Source organism: Symphalangus syndactylus, chromosome 1 (assembly GCF_028878055.3).
Source record: "Symphalangus syndactylus isolate Jambi chromosome 1, NHGRI_mSymSyn1-v2.1_pri, whole genome shotgun sequence".
Taxonomy (NCBI): Eukaryota; Metazoa; Chordata; class Mammalia; order Primates; family Hylobatidae; genus Symphalangus; species Symphalangus syndactylus.
This window is the reverse complement of record NC_072423.2, coordinates 87,978,813-87,994,686: the sequence shown is the minus strand read 5'-3', so window position 1 is coordinate 87,994,686 and position 15,874 is coordinate 87,978,813. Positions and strand designations below refer to the sequence as shown.

Genomic DNA, 15,874 nt, shown 5'->3' with positions numbered 1-15,874 from the left:
ACTGGGCATTTAATGGAGGGAAAGCATACACAAAGGCATAAGTTGGAGAAAGTATAGGGTGAATGTGGAAAAAAACGCGTGGATCAATTTAACTGGAACACAGAGTACACCAATAGAAAAGAGAGAGGCCAGGCGTGAGCCTATATACTTACCACATAGATTTAACAATTAACATTTTGCCATATTTGCTTGATAGGTAGGGAGGGAGGGAGGTAGACAGACAGACAGATAGATGTGTGTGTATGCATTTCAAAGCCACCACTTGGTGGCTCACGTCTGTAATCCCAGCACTTTGAAAGGCCAAGGCAGGCAGATCACCTGAGGTCAGGAGTTCGAGACCAGCCTGGCCAACATGGTGAAACCCTGTCTCTACTAAAAATATAAAAATTAGCTGGACGTGGTGGTGCATGCCTGTAATCCCAGCTACTCTGGAGGCTGAGGCAGGATAATCACTTGAGATTGTGCCACTGTACTCCAGCCTAGGTGACAGAGTGAGATTCTGTCTAAAAAAAAAAGGACTAGAAAGGAGAGGTGACATCAGATTGTCATGGGTCTCATTTGCCAGGCCAAGAATTCTGGTCTGTAATCTGGAGGCAGTGTTAGGTAACAACAGTAGGTCAAACTAGCCTCTCAAAACCTTTTTTAAAATTATTATTCCAAATATACAATAAAAGTAGAAATAATAGTACAGTAAACACCTATATACTTACCACATTTTGCCATATTTGCTTGATAGGTAGGTAGGTAGGGAGGTGGACAGACAGACAGACAGACAGGTGTGTGTGTATGCATTTCAAAGTATTTATCTTTCCTTGGCTGTGTGTGTGTGTGTGTGTGTGTGTGTGTGTGTGTTTGTGTGTGAGTGAGATAGGGCCTCACTCTGTCACCCAGGCTGGAGTGCAGTGGCACAATCACAGCTCACTGTAGCCTCGACCTCCTGGGCTCAATCAGTCCTCCCACCTCAGTCTCCCAAGTAGCTGGAACTACAGGCACATGCCTCCATGCCCAGCTAATTTTTTTGTTTTTTTTTTTTGCTTTTGTTTTTAGTAGAGACAGAGGTTTAACTATGTTGCCCAGACTGGTCTCTTTATCTTTCTTTTTTGCTGAACCATTTCAAAGAGAGTTACCGATAACTCTTCACTCCTACCTTTGTCCAAGTTGTAAAGATGTTTTCCCCTATGTCCAGCATACCATTATTACAATGAACAAATGTAACAACTAACAACATCTGATACCAGTCCATTTTCAAATTTCCCCAATTGTCTCAAAAATGTCTAAAAGCCTGCTTTTTCAGAACCAGAATCCAATTAAGCATTTGATTATATCTTTTTAAGTTTTTTTTTCAAATTAAGAACAATCACCCCTGGCCATTTTTATGACATTGATTTTCCTTGATCTTTATGTCTTATCTTCTATAAAATAGTTGTCTTATAGAATGCTTCACGTTCTTGATTTATCTGATTATCTCCTTGGGGTTATGGTTCAACTGGTTCTTCCAGCCCAGTAAACTGGAGTTTAGATCCAAAGCCTTGATTAGATTCACTTTCAGTATTTTTGGCAAGAAAACACCATTAAGTGATGCTGTATACTTCATGCCGCAGCACACTGGGAACCTCATAAAAATGTTGGTTGTCCAAGGGTTACTGATAACTAAATTGGATAACTGGGTTAAGGTGGGGACTGCCAGATCTCCCCGTTGTAAAAGTATGTTTCTCCTTTGTGATGGCAAGTAACCTGTGAGATGTGTTTGGCAACACAACTCACATGTTTGTAGCTATCTGCAGTTTATCAAACACATTCAAATGCACTTAATCACAACAGCATCCCTGTGAGGTTTTATTCCTGTTTAACGGAAGTGAAAACTGAGACTTGGAGTGCTTAAATAATTTTCTCAAAGTCATAGACCCAGTAAGTAGCAAAAGCAGGAGTCAAGCCTAAATGGATTAACTCTAGCTCAGTTAAAAAAAAATTAATCCCAAATAGCCTACATCTAACAGCAGATTTTATTTTGCTCTACACATTCAGAGAAATTCACTAGTAATGAGCTATACAAATGAACCCTGATAGTAAAAATTGCAGATTTTTAAAGAGTATTCTCTCTCCAGAATTCAATACATACTTCTCTTCTTTTAAAACCATTTTCTAAAAAAGGATACTCTAATTTATTGACACTGGGAAGCACATTGGCAAAGAAAGTCAATTTCTTTTATGGTATTAATAGCTATTTCTATGGCCTGTTCAAACTAGCAAAATGTAACAGATGCTAGATTCCCCAAAGTACAGCGCTTTAGGCTACATTTGCAACAATAGCTTACATCTAAATGTTACATTAGTTACTGAAGTTGTAATCTTCACAAATGTGTGAATAGTCAGCTGATCAAAAATAACAATTTCCTGCTACAAGAGAACGCATAGCAGAAAATCTTCCAACACAAAGATAATGTTTGAGATGATGGATATCCCAATTACACTGATTTGATAATTATACATTGAATACATGTATCAAAATATCAGATGTATCCCTGAAAATATGTACAACTACGATATATGTTTAAAGATATAAAAAAAATTTTCTGTCCAAAGTTAAATATGTACAACTACGATATATCAGTTTAAAGATACAAAAAAATAATTTTCTGTCCAAAGTTAAGCATATACGTGGCACCTATGATGCTAAAACCAACGGCCTTTAGGTCTGGAAGAGACACGTAAAGTAAGGTCCTCGCGAATCTACTTCTGAAGGGGACATAATCAGTATAGGCATATGACAGTCTGGAATCAAGACACAAGGGGTGTGGAGCGATAAAGAGCAAACAGGGAAGGGAACTAGGGGGACCATGGATCCAGGAAGGGACTGGAAAAGCTACTTCTGGGCACCCCTGGAATCTGGGTGACCAGCTTCGAGTTAGAAGGGGGTCCTTCAAGGGAGCCTTAGGCAGGGACTGACTGCCGAGAGTTACTCTGTCCTCCAGGTTCTTCCTAACAAGAAGCTACAAAGGTCTTAATTCAGAAAAACAGAACACGACATCACACCCATGTCAAAAAAACTCTTTTAAGAGGCCGAGTCACTTTCACCTCCCACCAACTTCCCAAAGGCTGAAAGCAGGCGGACACGCCCCCAAGCGCTCTTCTCGTATTTCATTGGTTGCCCCGGCCTGCCCATCTCTCATTAGGTCTCTCTCATTGGTCAGCAATGCTGCTTTCACAGCCAAGGTCTCACAACCAATCATCTCCAACTATTGCCCCGCCTCTCCACCACGTGAGTGGCATAGGTGCCAACCAATAAAAAAAGAAAATAAGGATGTAAAGACGAGACTCCTTCCCTTTTTCCTCAACTCGTTCAGTAAATGGTAGAAAAGGTGAAGCAGCTGATACCAACCACCAATCCATAAGGGCGGAAAAGGATGATGAGAAGAGTGATGGGAGGGGGTGACGTGGCAGTGACAGGAGCATAAACTGAAATGAATGGCGGAAACACCAGCCAATCGGCGATCAGATTGGTCGGGCACTCCGCATTCTCCCGTCCTCCCTGAGCGCTGGAAACTTCAGGAAAGCACCAATGAACTTCCCCAAAAGTCTGATTGGCCTTTATAAGAACCAATCAACGGCGGGTCTGGCGGACGCGTCCCACCCCAGGCTCTCACTGGGTGCTGTAGATTGACAGGCCCGAGAGAAATGCCAATGTCCGCAGGGTCTTCCTCAAGTGACACTCAGCGGCACCAATCGACGTCCTTCTTCCCGGCGGCCGATCCCTCCTCCCCGCGGCTGGCCTGGCGGGGCGGGGACGCTGCGCGACGGTGGCTGATGCGGTAGCCGTGTGGGGCGCTCCGGGCGGCGACGGCGGCTCTCGTAGGCGGTTCCGGTCCTCTATCTCCAGGCGGCGGCGGCTCATGGCGGCGACGGAGCTGAGAGGAGTTGTGGGGCCAGGCCCGGCAGCCATTGCAGCACTTGGCGGCGGCGGCGCCGGTCCCCCACTGGTGGGAGGAGGCGGCGGCCGCGGAGACGCGGGGCCAGGCTCCGGGGCCGCGTCAGGGACGGTGGTCGCGGCGGCGGCGGGAGGCCCGGGCCCGGGGGCCGGGGGAGTGGCGGCGGCTGGCCCGGCCCCTGCGCCGCCGACTGGGGGCTCGGGCGGCTCGGGCGCTGGGGGTTCGGGCTCGGCTCGAGAGGGCTGGCTCTTCAAATGGACCAATTATATCAAAGGCTACCAGCGGCGGTGGTTCGTGCTGAGCAACGGGCTCCTGAGCTACTACAGGTAACTGCTTCCGGGGCGCCGTCGCTCACCTTGTCTCCCCAATCGCTGACAACAGTCCCAGCGCCCGCATTACCACCAGCCGGCACCGCAGCCAGGGTTGCCCCAGGCCCCTTTTCGTCATCTGTGCGGATTGACAGCCCAGGGGTCGGAGCCCACTGTCACGAAAGTGAAAAGCCCCTGGACGTGCACCTCCCCTCCCCTCGGGTTACCCACTCTTTGTGCCTTGTCTTCCCTTCGCTCCCAGCTTTTCCAGTCAGCAGTTGTATGGAGAGCGTCTGTTCTTCCATTGTATTTCCACCGCACATGGGTGCAATTATTAATTCTGCAAGCAAGGCACTGGTGTAGGTACTAAGGGAACACATACAGCAGAGCAAGCCCGAGGCACTCCTCCAAAGGAACTTACAGTGGAAGTCCCAAGTTTTAGCTGTCAGTGCCCAGTCTCCAAAACTCAAGGTTATTCGTAGCTCTTGATGTGCCCGTCCTTGCTCCCTTCACATTCAGACACAAGGACATCACACACACAGGGTGACTTCGGTATTCCGTCCGCTTTCTGTCTTATCTCTCCAAGACTTTGCATATGCTTTCGCCCCTGGACAGCCCAGAATGGAGATGTGCACCCCGGTGCTGCTTTTATTTTTGCTTGCCCCACCTCCTCCTGTAGAAATGATTAAGTGTTTTATCCGGTATTTCTGTGATTTTTTTGGTTAGTTAGGATTAACTTTTATTAAAAGAAGAATCCGTGTCTTTGGTATGATTACTTCTGTTGAACAAGGTTTATTTCGGACTGTTTAATACATATTTATGGTGACTCCTAACCTGGCCATCCCATAGCATGCTTTTGGGCTAAAATGGATAGAGGAGTTAAGAAAGATGATTTGGGGACAGGGCGTAAACATTTCCTGAGGGCTGGACAATGTGTCTAGGTGTTTTATATACAGTATTTCATTACGGTATTTTGTTGACTCCCAACAACAACCCTAGGAGTTGGGAAATATTCCCATCTTACTGATGAGGAAAACAGACTTAGCATGGGCAACTTTCCCAAGGTTTTGGAGGAGTTGGGGTTTGAAACTACTTCTGTTCACACTAATCTAACCTAAAACTCAGGTTAGTGTTAAATGAATCAGTCAGTTACAGAGATAATTGCTTATCAATAGCAAGTAATTTTATGGATCATGCTTACTATGTGTATTTTATGCAAAAAGTATAAAAGTCTCCTTTAAGGGATATTTAGCTTAATGACATTCCAATTGAAATATTTTTTTCCGGAGACCGTCCTCTTTGAGACCCAAAACACTGATGTTGAAGAGCAGCTCACTCTATATTTCTTTTCCTTCACCAGGAATCATTCTGCTACCCAGAGAGGCTGAACAAGTCTCTTTTCCATCAACTCCACTGTATTGGCTCTTAGAGAATTTTGAGGAGAAATTGAAGGTGGGAGTTGGAGGTTGTTGGCAGGAACACATTTTTAGCTGTCCTCTTACAGGGCAAAATGCCTTAGATAGCGCATCCTCACTGCTTAATCAACAGTTGTGAATAATTGTATATTTCATTTGCATTACTGTATTCAGAATTGATTTTAATTATAACCCTTTCTAACTACTTATCCAGGACCATCCATTTAAACTTAGATTACAAATCTAAAATTTTAATTTCCCCAGATTTTTCTCTCATTCAAGTTCATGTTTTCCTGTTATTATTGACCATCATTTTAATGTTTAATTGATTTATATCCTGACTTGTGTCGCAAGTCAATATTAATACTGTTTTTGCATTTTCAAAAATTGTATATCACCTCAGGGCCTTCATATGTGGTCATTTCTCATCCGAGTTCTTACCAGATCCACTTTCCAGGCCAGTTGATTCTTTGATCAGTACTAGTGTTGATCAATAGTGATCTTAGACACTAAAATAATTTATATGTTGCTGTCTCTTTAAGTATTTGTTACCACTTTTAACTTCTCCCTTACAAGAGCTAGTGGTACCTGTCTGACTACATATAAAACTCCTTCCAAAACATACCAAACCACATATTGGGAAATACGCCATAGGCCTGCACTAGTCAACTTAGATGGTCCCACCTATAAACAAACCAGCGGGATCCAGAGTTATCAATCTGTGCACTACCTTCAAAATTGCACTGAAATACTTCCTATCAAGTATACTGGCAGTTTATTTTTTCCTGCAGGATTCTTCTGGTCCTCATCTTCCTCCAAGAATTATTTAGACAAGTTGTCATTCCTCCTGCTTTTCATACCTCCAAAACCTGCAGTTTCTTATATATGCTGTTTCCAAAATACTGTTTTCCTTTTAAGTGGGATTGTGTACTTCCTAGACCCATCCTCAGATGAGCTGTCCTAATAAGCCTTGGCAAACCACTTCCTTTACCTATCCTGGGCTTCCTTATGTACCCAGTTACTTAGATGTCCCATTACTTAAAACCTTATATAGAATCCCAGCTCTCCCAGAAACATTGTGACAGGCCATAGTATTAGTTTTCCTGGCTAGCTTCTAGAGATTGAATTACTATTTCAGCTAGCCTTTTCAGGGAAGAACTTTCTGGCCAGAAAATACCACCTAATATCGTAGTGCCTGAAGAAGCTATCTTGTACCCTGAGAGTCATGTCTTTCCAGCTTCTGCACTAATCATTTATAATCATAAGTGTATCTGCCCAAACCCAAGAGCTCCGAGATCAAGCCTGCCCTACTCCCAGAGTTCCTTGGTATTTTTTAAACTGCTACAGACTTTTTGTAATATGAGAAACTTCTGTAGTTTACAATGATGACCCAGGCAGAAGAGATTCCTAAGAAGTGGTTTCTGAAAAGCTCCAATAAGGAGGAATGTGGAGGAAGGTCCAAGTAGTATACTTGGAGTAGGAAACATGAGCGAGCTGGCCTGTCAGCTGTGCATCTGTAATTCAGCCTGCATTATTCATAATGTAACTGAAGCTTGGGGGTGGGGAGGTAAGAATAGAAAAAACGGATTCATGTTACAGTGTGGCAGGTGCAGGAGATGGAAAATGGCCCAGTCCATTGAGACCCCTCTGGCCTTCCCATACTATTCAAGTGTGCATTTGAGGAAGGAAGAACAGTTCATGTGAGAAATTGAACGACAACAAACCTGTCTTCCAGACTTTCTCAAATATACCAAACCTTATGGGGTGTGTGCCATTTCTGGCATGCAGGAATTCTGGATATGCCAGGTGTGTTTGGCTGCTTGACTCCACTAAAAGGGAAATGGCTCTGCTTTGTACTGTGGCAGTTGGCAAAGGACTTTGACCTCTGTGTTCCAATTTGGACAGGGAAGACTGCAGTCTCAACATGCAGGTTCCTGGGCATAACCAGCGGGTGGTAGGGAAATGACACAGTTTGTGTTAGACACTCAATTGTGCTAGAAGCTTGATATTTTATGTGAAGCTTGGTATTTTATGTGAAGTGTCTTATAGCTTGTCACCAAGTAATGCTGTAAAGTTCAAAAGTTAGTCTATTAATAGAACTGTCAGTCACTAGAGATTGGGAAAATTTTTACACCCAGTTCTCTGAGAGCAGATCTGCTGAATCTTTCCTAGCTATTAATAGATGGCTTAGGAGTTCCCACCAGTAGAGTATGGTGGACCTTAGGAATGAACATATTCCAGAAAGATTAAAACACTTGGTGATTCCTTTTTACTTCCCCAGAGAGGTAGTTATTCTTATTTCGTATCATTTGAACCATAGCCAATATTTAATACTCTAAACATTTAAGGGTGCTTTTTTTACACTTCTGTGATATAATTCTAAGCATGGTGTAACATTGGGCTGAGTTCTTATTTGGGCTGAGTTACAGTCAGGAGCGAGATGGTTTGGTATATATAAAATGGAGCTATTCTTAGGAAATGAGAATGTTGCATGAGGTTATAGGGCAATTTATAATTATAACTTGCTAAGTAAAAGATAATTCCTGACTGCAAAAGGGCATGAGGGAACTTACTGAGATGATAGAAATGTTCTACATCTTGATTGTGGTGATGGTTATGCACTTGTGTACATTTGTCAACACTCATTCAGTTGTACCTTTAAAATTGCTAAATTAACGTTGCATGTAGTTATACCTCAGTATAGCCTATTTCTTTCTTTCTTTCTTTCTTTCTTTTTTTTTTTTTTTTGAGACGGAGTTTCGCTCTTGTTGCCCAAGCTGGAGTGCAATGCTGGGATCTCAGCTCACTGCAACCTCCGCCTCTTAGGTTCAAGCGATTCTCCTGCCTCAGCCTCCTGAGTAGCTGGAATTACAGGCACACGCCCCCACGCCTGGCTAATTTTTTGGATTTTTAGTAGAAACAGGGTTTCACCATGTTAGCCAGGCCGGTCTGGAACTCCTGACCTCAGGTGATCCGCCCACCTCAGCCTCCCAAAGTGCTGGGATTACAGGCGCCTGGCCTGTGAAGCCTATTTCTAAAAAGAAAATGGTAAGAGGGACAGCAAAGCAAAAAAAAAAAAAAATCTGACTCAGAAACAACACTGACAGGCTCTGAAAGGAAATCCCCACTAATTGTTTCTTGAATTTTAGGGACCCGTTTGAGGGACCAGAACTTGCTGATTCCTAAGACTATCATATTTTCAGGGAGCTCAGAGTTATGAAAAGAAATGGAATGTGATAAAGATAAACCGTCAATTTTCTGTTTAAATTGTCTTTGTCTTGTTATTACAGATCAAAGGCAGAAATGAGACATACCTGCCGTGGTACCATCAACCTCGCCACAGCCAACATCACCGTGGAGGACTCCTGCAACTTCATCATTTCCAATGGGGGTGCTCAGACCTACCATCTGAAAGCTAGTTCAGAAGTTGAGCGGCAGCGCTGGGTGACGGCCCTGGAACTGGCCAAGGCCAAAGCTGTGAAGATGCTGGCAGAGTCAGGTCAGGAGCAAAGAACACCTGCCTGGGGAACTTTCTGTTTGCCCCTTTTATGCACAGATTTTGTTTGTCATCGTTATGCTTTGTCATTTGATTATCACCTATTTCCTAGGGGTCTCAAGCTTCTCATCTTCATGCAGTATTTCTGCTGGAGTGATGGTTCTCAACCAGGGTTGATTCTCTTCCCCAGGGGACATTTGGCAGTGTCTGGAGACATTGTTGGTTGTCACAGCTAAGGGAGGGAGGTGCTATGGCATCTAGAGAGTAGAGGCCTGGGATGCTGCTGAACCTCCTATAATATACCAAACAGCTGCCAAAACAAAGAATTATCTGGCCAAGGTTGAAAAATTCTATCCTAGAGGCATGACAGTTGTTCTTTTGCCTTTTAATTGGCTACCTTAAAATTTTGAGAAATAATTATTTTATTGGTGGGTCAGTCTTGGGAATATTATACCTCAGAATTTGGATCTATTCATGATACCTTCTTTTTCTCCTGATACCTTCTTACTTAACTCTTTGTTAGTTAAGTTGAAACAATTTTAGGAGACTGCCAAAAACTGTAAATGTGATATTTTCTATGAAAAATCTTCATTTTGCTGCATTAGTTAACTAAAAGGAGCAATCAAGTTATGTTTCGACTATTCTTCAAGGAAAATGGTAGGATTTTCCGCTGATATATTGATAGTTTAATCATACTGAGCTTGTTTACCTAGAACTGACCAAGATGGTCATCTGCTGACTTTGTTATCTTATCCCCTGTCATTTCCCATACTGTATGTTCATTCATCAGTGAAAGGAGAATTCATTGGTTTGTAAATTGTTTGGTAGTAAGTTATATTTTGACTTTGGCCCCATCTCTCTGTCTAGCAGAAAGGACAGGTCTTTTCTCTTTTTTTTTTTTTCTTGCTTTCAGTTCCGATGTTAGCTCCTCCAAAGGAAGTGACACTGCTAGAAAAGCACTTTGCAGTTACAAAGTGTTGAGTGTGAGAGGTACAACATAGCTTCTGTACTTGACTTATTATTGGAGAGCTATTTAAAGTGAGTTTTTGCGTTCTTTTCATGGTGGCTTTACTCATAAAGTTTCTGAGCTCTCTTTCAGAAGACAAATTAATGGCCTTTTTTGTGATGTGGACTTTGTCTACAAAATGCTAGACTGTGATTCTCAACTCATTTAATATAGGTCCCATCAGTCACCTATCAGATGATAGTGGATTTGCAGTAATAGTTAGCTTGGACTAGATAGGAATCCTCAAGCTAGAGTTAAAGAGCTCAGTAATTAATTCCCAATTCCAAGAGCCTTTCAGCTTTTCCATTCTGTCTTGTAGGTCAGTGGTTTTCAAACTTCAGTGTGTGTCAGTTACCTGGGCAGCTTATTAGAAAGGCAGATTCCTGGGCTTTGCCTCACACCAGCTAAATGAAAGTCTCTAGGGGTGGGCCTAGAGACTCTGCCCCTTTAAGAAGGACCTGGGGTGTTTGTGGTGCAGGTGATCTGTGGACCACACTATAGAGAAACCATCTGGTAATGGCAAGTTTTCAGTGAGTCAGAATGCACACAGCATGAGGAATGTTGGTTTGTTTCTGGACAGAGTAGGTAGGGTTCCAACTCTCACTCCTGGCTCTGGAATCATATAACCTTTCTTTTCATTCCTGCAGATGAATCAGGAGATGAAGAGTCTGTCTCACAAACTGACAAGACTGAGCTGCAGAATACGCTTCGGACCCTCTCCAGCAAAGTAGAGGACTTGAGCACGTGCAATGACTTGATAGCTAAGCATGGCACAGCTCTGCAGCGTTCCCTCAGTGAGCTGGAGTCCCTGAAGTTGCCTGCTGAGAGCAATGAAAAGATCAAACAGGTCAACGAACGAGCCACACTATTTAGGATAACATCCAATGCCATGATCAACGTGAGTGTAGATGGTGTCTGTTGCTTTTTGATTCATTCCCTCTTTGAAACATAATTTTCCCCAAATGCCTAAAAATTGTAATTGATAAAGCACAGAACATTAGGGCCTGCTTCACTGCTCAAGGGCTTTACGTTACATTGTTTACTGCATGAAATAGAACAGGCTGTACAGATTGAATGACTTTCATGCTCTGCTCAAGTGATCAGGAGGTCTTTGCTTCAGCTGGGAATCAGGAGTCCAGGGTTCCCTCACTGACTGCTCTGCAACCACTAGGACATCTGATCAGTATTAGCTGAGTCCCTTAATTTCTCTAGGTCGTGATTTTATTTATTTATTTATTTATTTATTTATTTATTTATTTATTTATTTTTGTCTCATTTCATCTGTTGGAACTAAAAGATCTCCCTGAGTCCCTTCCATTGTCATGTTCTTTGAGCTTTAAGTTAGAGTCATCTCCTTACTTTACTAATGCATTCAGGCATAAAAGGTGGTAAGTGGAGGCTAGATCAGGTACTAGTGAGAACCTTATAATACTTGTTATTCCCATCTTTAGTCCTTGAATTCAAGGATAATTTTGGTGATAAGACAAAATATTCAACTTTGGGCACCTTTCTTTAAAAAGAGTGGTAAAACTTCAGCCTCCTTATGACTCCTAACTTGGGTGACTGTTGTTGGTTTGCAGAACATTTTAGCTGCTTGGGTACAAGACTCTGAGTAAACAGATCACCCCTGGTATTACCGATGTATTGATACGTAAGAAATGAATACATGGTTTAAACAGTGCTGCTTTTCCTCTACTGATTCTCGCCTGGCAGGTTGTTTTAGTTACCTTCTGCATAAAAACATTCAAAGGCATTTCATAAGTGAGAAGGGTACTCTGTGAGAAATTATGCGGGGTAGATTTTTTTTTTTCCTAATTAAATGGGGTGAAATTACCTCTCTAGTGCCAGACTTTCCCATGACCATGGGAAAGTATCATTTTTCTCATTTAACCCCTTTCTTACTTAATAGAAAGTTGGATAAACTTTATTTTAACATCATTTTTCTGATGTGTTTAACACTTCGTTCAGTGCTGTGATTCACAGAAGGTAAAAAGACAAATTACATTCTCCACTTAGGGACTGTGGGAAAATTATCTCCTAGGACTGACCAGTCAGCCAGTCATGGTGCTTGTGTTTCTCATGTCTGGTCATGTATTCCTGGAGACTCTGTGTCTGGTTTTCCAGTCCCCTTGTGATCAGGAAAACTTCATTAAGTCATACAGTCAATTAAATAGTAAATACGTATACTTTTTAAATAAAACAACTTGGCACAATGGTCTCCTGAAAGTGAATGCCACCTTCTATCCAAATCAGGTGAACACCCCAATCCATAATTTTTTTTTTACCCTGATGTAAAAATTTTGCTAAGTAAAGCATCCCTTTATAAAACTAAAACTTTAGTTTCAATTTTTGTCTTGAAAATGTACTCATCTTTGTTCCTTGGGGAAATTCTTCCCTAAGTTCTAAGTGTCCAGAGTTTGTGTTAAAGGGAATGATCTCTTGGAAGTCAGAGGTGAGTTCTGTTTTCATTCTTTACTCTCTTGTTGCACTGCCTGTGCCCTTTTCCTAGCCAGTTATTGCTTAAAATACACTTTTTTATCCCTGTGTTGTTTCCTTTGTACCTTTTAGATGATACTAGCAAGGCCTTAAGTATAATACACATGTTAAAAATTAACATGCTAGAGCATCACAGCTCTAAACGGGCAAAGTTGTATCAAAGGAAGAATATGTTTCACTCAATTACTTCTTTAAAAATTAATTTAATTTTTGATTCGAAGGGCACACGTGCAGGTTTGTTACATAGGTATACTGCGTGATGCTGAGGTTTGGGCTTCTGATTATCCCGTTGCCCAAGTCGTGAACGTAGTACTCAACAGGTAGTTTTTCAACCTTTGGTTCTCTTCCTCCCCACTTTTGGAATCCCTAGTGTTTATTGTTTCTATCTTTGTGTTGGTGTGTACCCAATGTTTAGCTCCCACTTGTAAATGAGAAGATGTATTTTTTTTTTCTGTATCTGCATTAATTCACTTAGGATATTGGCCTCCAGCTGCATTCATGTTGCTGCAAAGGACATGATATTGTTCTTTTTTATGGCCGCTTCAGTTTTCTTGACTGCTTAGGATAGAGCTTTTCTAACTGTCTAAGTGAATCTGACCAGAGAGGTAAATTTGACACTTTTAGTATATTCATCTGCCATCTATTGAGCGTGAGCTGTGTTCCACGAACTGTGCTAGTGGATATTGCTGAGAGCAGATATGGTCCGTGTCCTCAGGAAGATCACTATTTAGTGAGGGATGGAGAATTAAAGGGATCATTATGGACTATGCTAAGTGACTTGATAGAAATGAGCACAGGCTGCTGTGCTATAGCACTTTGGAAGTATTTGGCTCAGACTAGGAAATTTCTCTAATTTCCTCAACTAAATTCTGAAGGAGCAGTGAGAGTCTTCCTATGAAGAAAGGCAAGCTAGAGCTTGGGGCCTGGAGTCCCAACTGCCTCCATGACCTATGTATGTAACTTGAGGCAACCTGCATCCTGTCCAACTGCCTTTATGACCTATGTGTATAACTTGGGGCAACCTGCATCCTCTGTGACATCAATTCCTTATCTGTAAATGGTAATGATACTAGTAGATACTTCAAAGGCTTGTCGAAAGGCTTTTGTCAGATAATTGATGTGAGGCTCTCAGCAAAGTGCCTGACATATGATTGTCTCTGGCAAATTTTAATTACAGTGAGTATTACTAAAAGGGAATGAGGCCAGGCACGGTGGCTCACACCTGTAATCCCAGCACTTTGTGAGGCCGAGTCAGGTGGATCACCTGAGGTCAGGAGTTCGAGACCAGCCTGGCTAACACGGTGAAACCCCATCTTTACTAAAAGAAATAAAAAAATTAGCCAGACATGGTGACTGAGGCATAAGAATCACTTGAACCCAGGAGGTGGAGGTTGCAGTGAGCTGAGATCGCACCACTGCACTCTGTAGCCTGGGCGACAGAGCGAGACTCTGTCTCAAAAATAAATAAATAAATAAATGAAATAAATAAATGAAATAAAAGGGAATGAGGGAGAAGCTTTGATCCAGGTAGTGGTATGGGATACTCAGATCCATCCCTTTCCCCAAAGTCTGGGAACTGCTGGTAATTGACTATTAGTTGAGCAAGGAAGTAGCTAGCATGAGGCTTGGGAGGAGTTAATTGTGAGGGAAGGGGTGCAGATCATACCAACTAAGCTTGGTAGTAGTGGATTAGAAGATGAGACCAATTTTGATGCAGTCATAATTTTTTTCTTTTTTCTTGAGACAGAGTCTCGCTTTGTCACCCAGGCTGGAGTGCAATAGTGTGATCTCAGCTCACTGTAACCTCCGCCTCCCGGGTTCAAGCAGTTCTCCTGCCTCAGCCTCCCAAGTAGCTGAGACTACAGGCGCACACCACCATGCCCGGCTAATTTTTTGTGTTTTTTAGTAGAGATGGGGTTTCACCATCTTGGCCAGGCTGGTCTTGAACTCCTGACCTTGTGATCCACCTGCCTAGGCCTCCCAAAGTGCTGGGATTACAGATATGAGCCACTGTGCTCAGCCTTTTTCTTTTCTTTTCTTTTCTTTTTTTTTTTTTTTAGAGACAGAGTATTGCTCTCTCACCCAGGCTGGAGTGCAGTGACACCATCATAGCTTACTGCAGCCTTGAGCACCCAGGCTCAAGTGAGTCGCAATCCTCAGCCTCCTGAGTTGCTGGGACTACAGGCAGAGCTGCTACACTCAACGTTTTTTTTGAGACAGTCTTGCTTTGTCACCCAGGCTGGAGTGCAGTGCACAATCTTGGTTCACTGTAACCTCCGCCTCCCGGGTTCAAGCAATTCTTCTACCTCATCCTCCCAAGTAGCTGGGACTACAAGGGCACATCACCATGCCTGGCTAATTTTTGTATTTTTAGCAGAGATGGAGTTTCGCTATGTTGGCCAGGCTGGTCTCAGACACCTAACCTCGGGTGATTTGCCTGCCTCGGCCTCCCAAAGTGCTGGGATTAAAGGTGTGAGCCACTATACCCAGCCTCTTTTTTAAATTTTTATATCTTTTTTTAATTTTTATATAGAGATGGGGTCTTGTATGTTGTCCAGGCTGGTCCCAAACTCCTGGTCTCAGGTACTCCTTCTGTCTTGGCCTTCCAAAGTGTTTTACATATGTGAGCTACCATGCCCAGCTTATAATTATAATAACTAACACCTTATTGAATGTTTATTGTGAGCCTAATATGGTTCTAAGTGCTTACGTGTAAAACAACAACTCTTTGAGGCAGTTACTCTATTGTTATTATTTGTTTATGGAAAAGGAAGATGAGGCACAGAGAGGTTAAATAACTTACCCTTATTTGTACAGCTAGATAGTGGGATGGATCTGTGATTTGAGCCACACCAGTCCAACTCCAGAGTATGCACTCTGTACTGTTTCTGAGTATGGAGGATGGAAAGACATGTACAGATTTTTAAAATATTAAAGAAGAATCAATAGGACTTGATAACTGGCTGTGAGGAAGGAAGCAAAAGTAAGAGAAGGATGCCCCTTAATTTTCTGGCTTGGACAACTGGGAGGGCCCTGAAAGTTGGATTGCGGAACATCAAAGGGAAAAGCAGAGACAACATAGGAAACTGATGAGGCTGGGTGTGGTGCTTCACACCTATAGTCCCAGGTGTGGATCACTTGAGCCTGGGAGTTGAAAGATTAGCCTGAGCAACATGGCAGAATCCCACCTCTATATTAACTACAAAAATTAGCTGGGCATTGTGGCT

At 42.6% G+C, this 15,874-nt stretch overlaps 1 protein-coding gene across 1 annotated transcript in view; it reads left to right on the top strand.

Moving 5' to 3' along the window:
• The first annotated feature begins 3,890 nt into the window (after positions 1-3,890).
• The window catches only part of OSBP (oxysterol binding protein), a 40,683-nt gene continuing 28,699 nt past the window's right edge, over positions 3,891-15,874 (top strand). The window contains exons 1-3 of the mRNA XM_055271208.2: positions 3,891-4,252; positions 8,940-9,148; positions 10,799-11,049. Coding sequence (XP_055127183.1) covers positions 3,891-4,252; positions 8,940-9,148; positions 10,799-11,049 — 822 coding nt within the window. The remainder of the gene's footprint in view (positions 4,253-8,939; positions 9,149-10,798; positions 11,050-15,874) is intronic.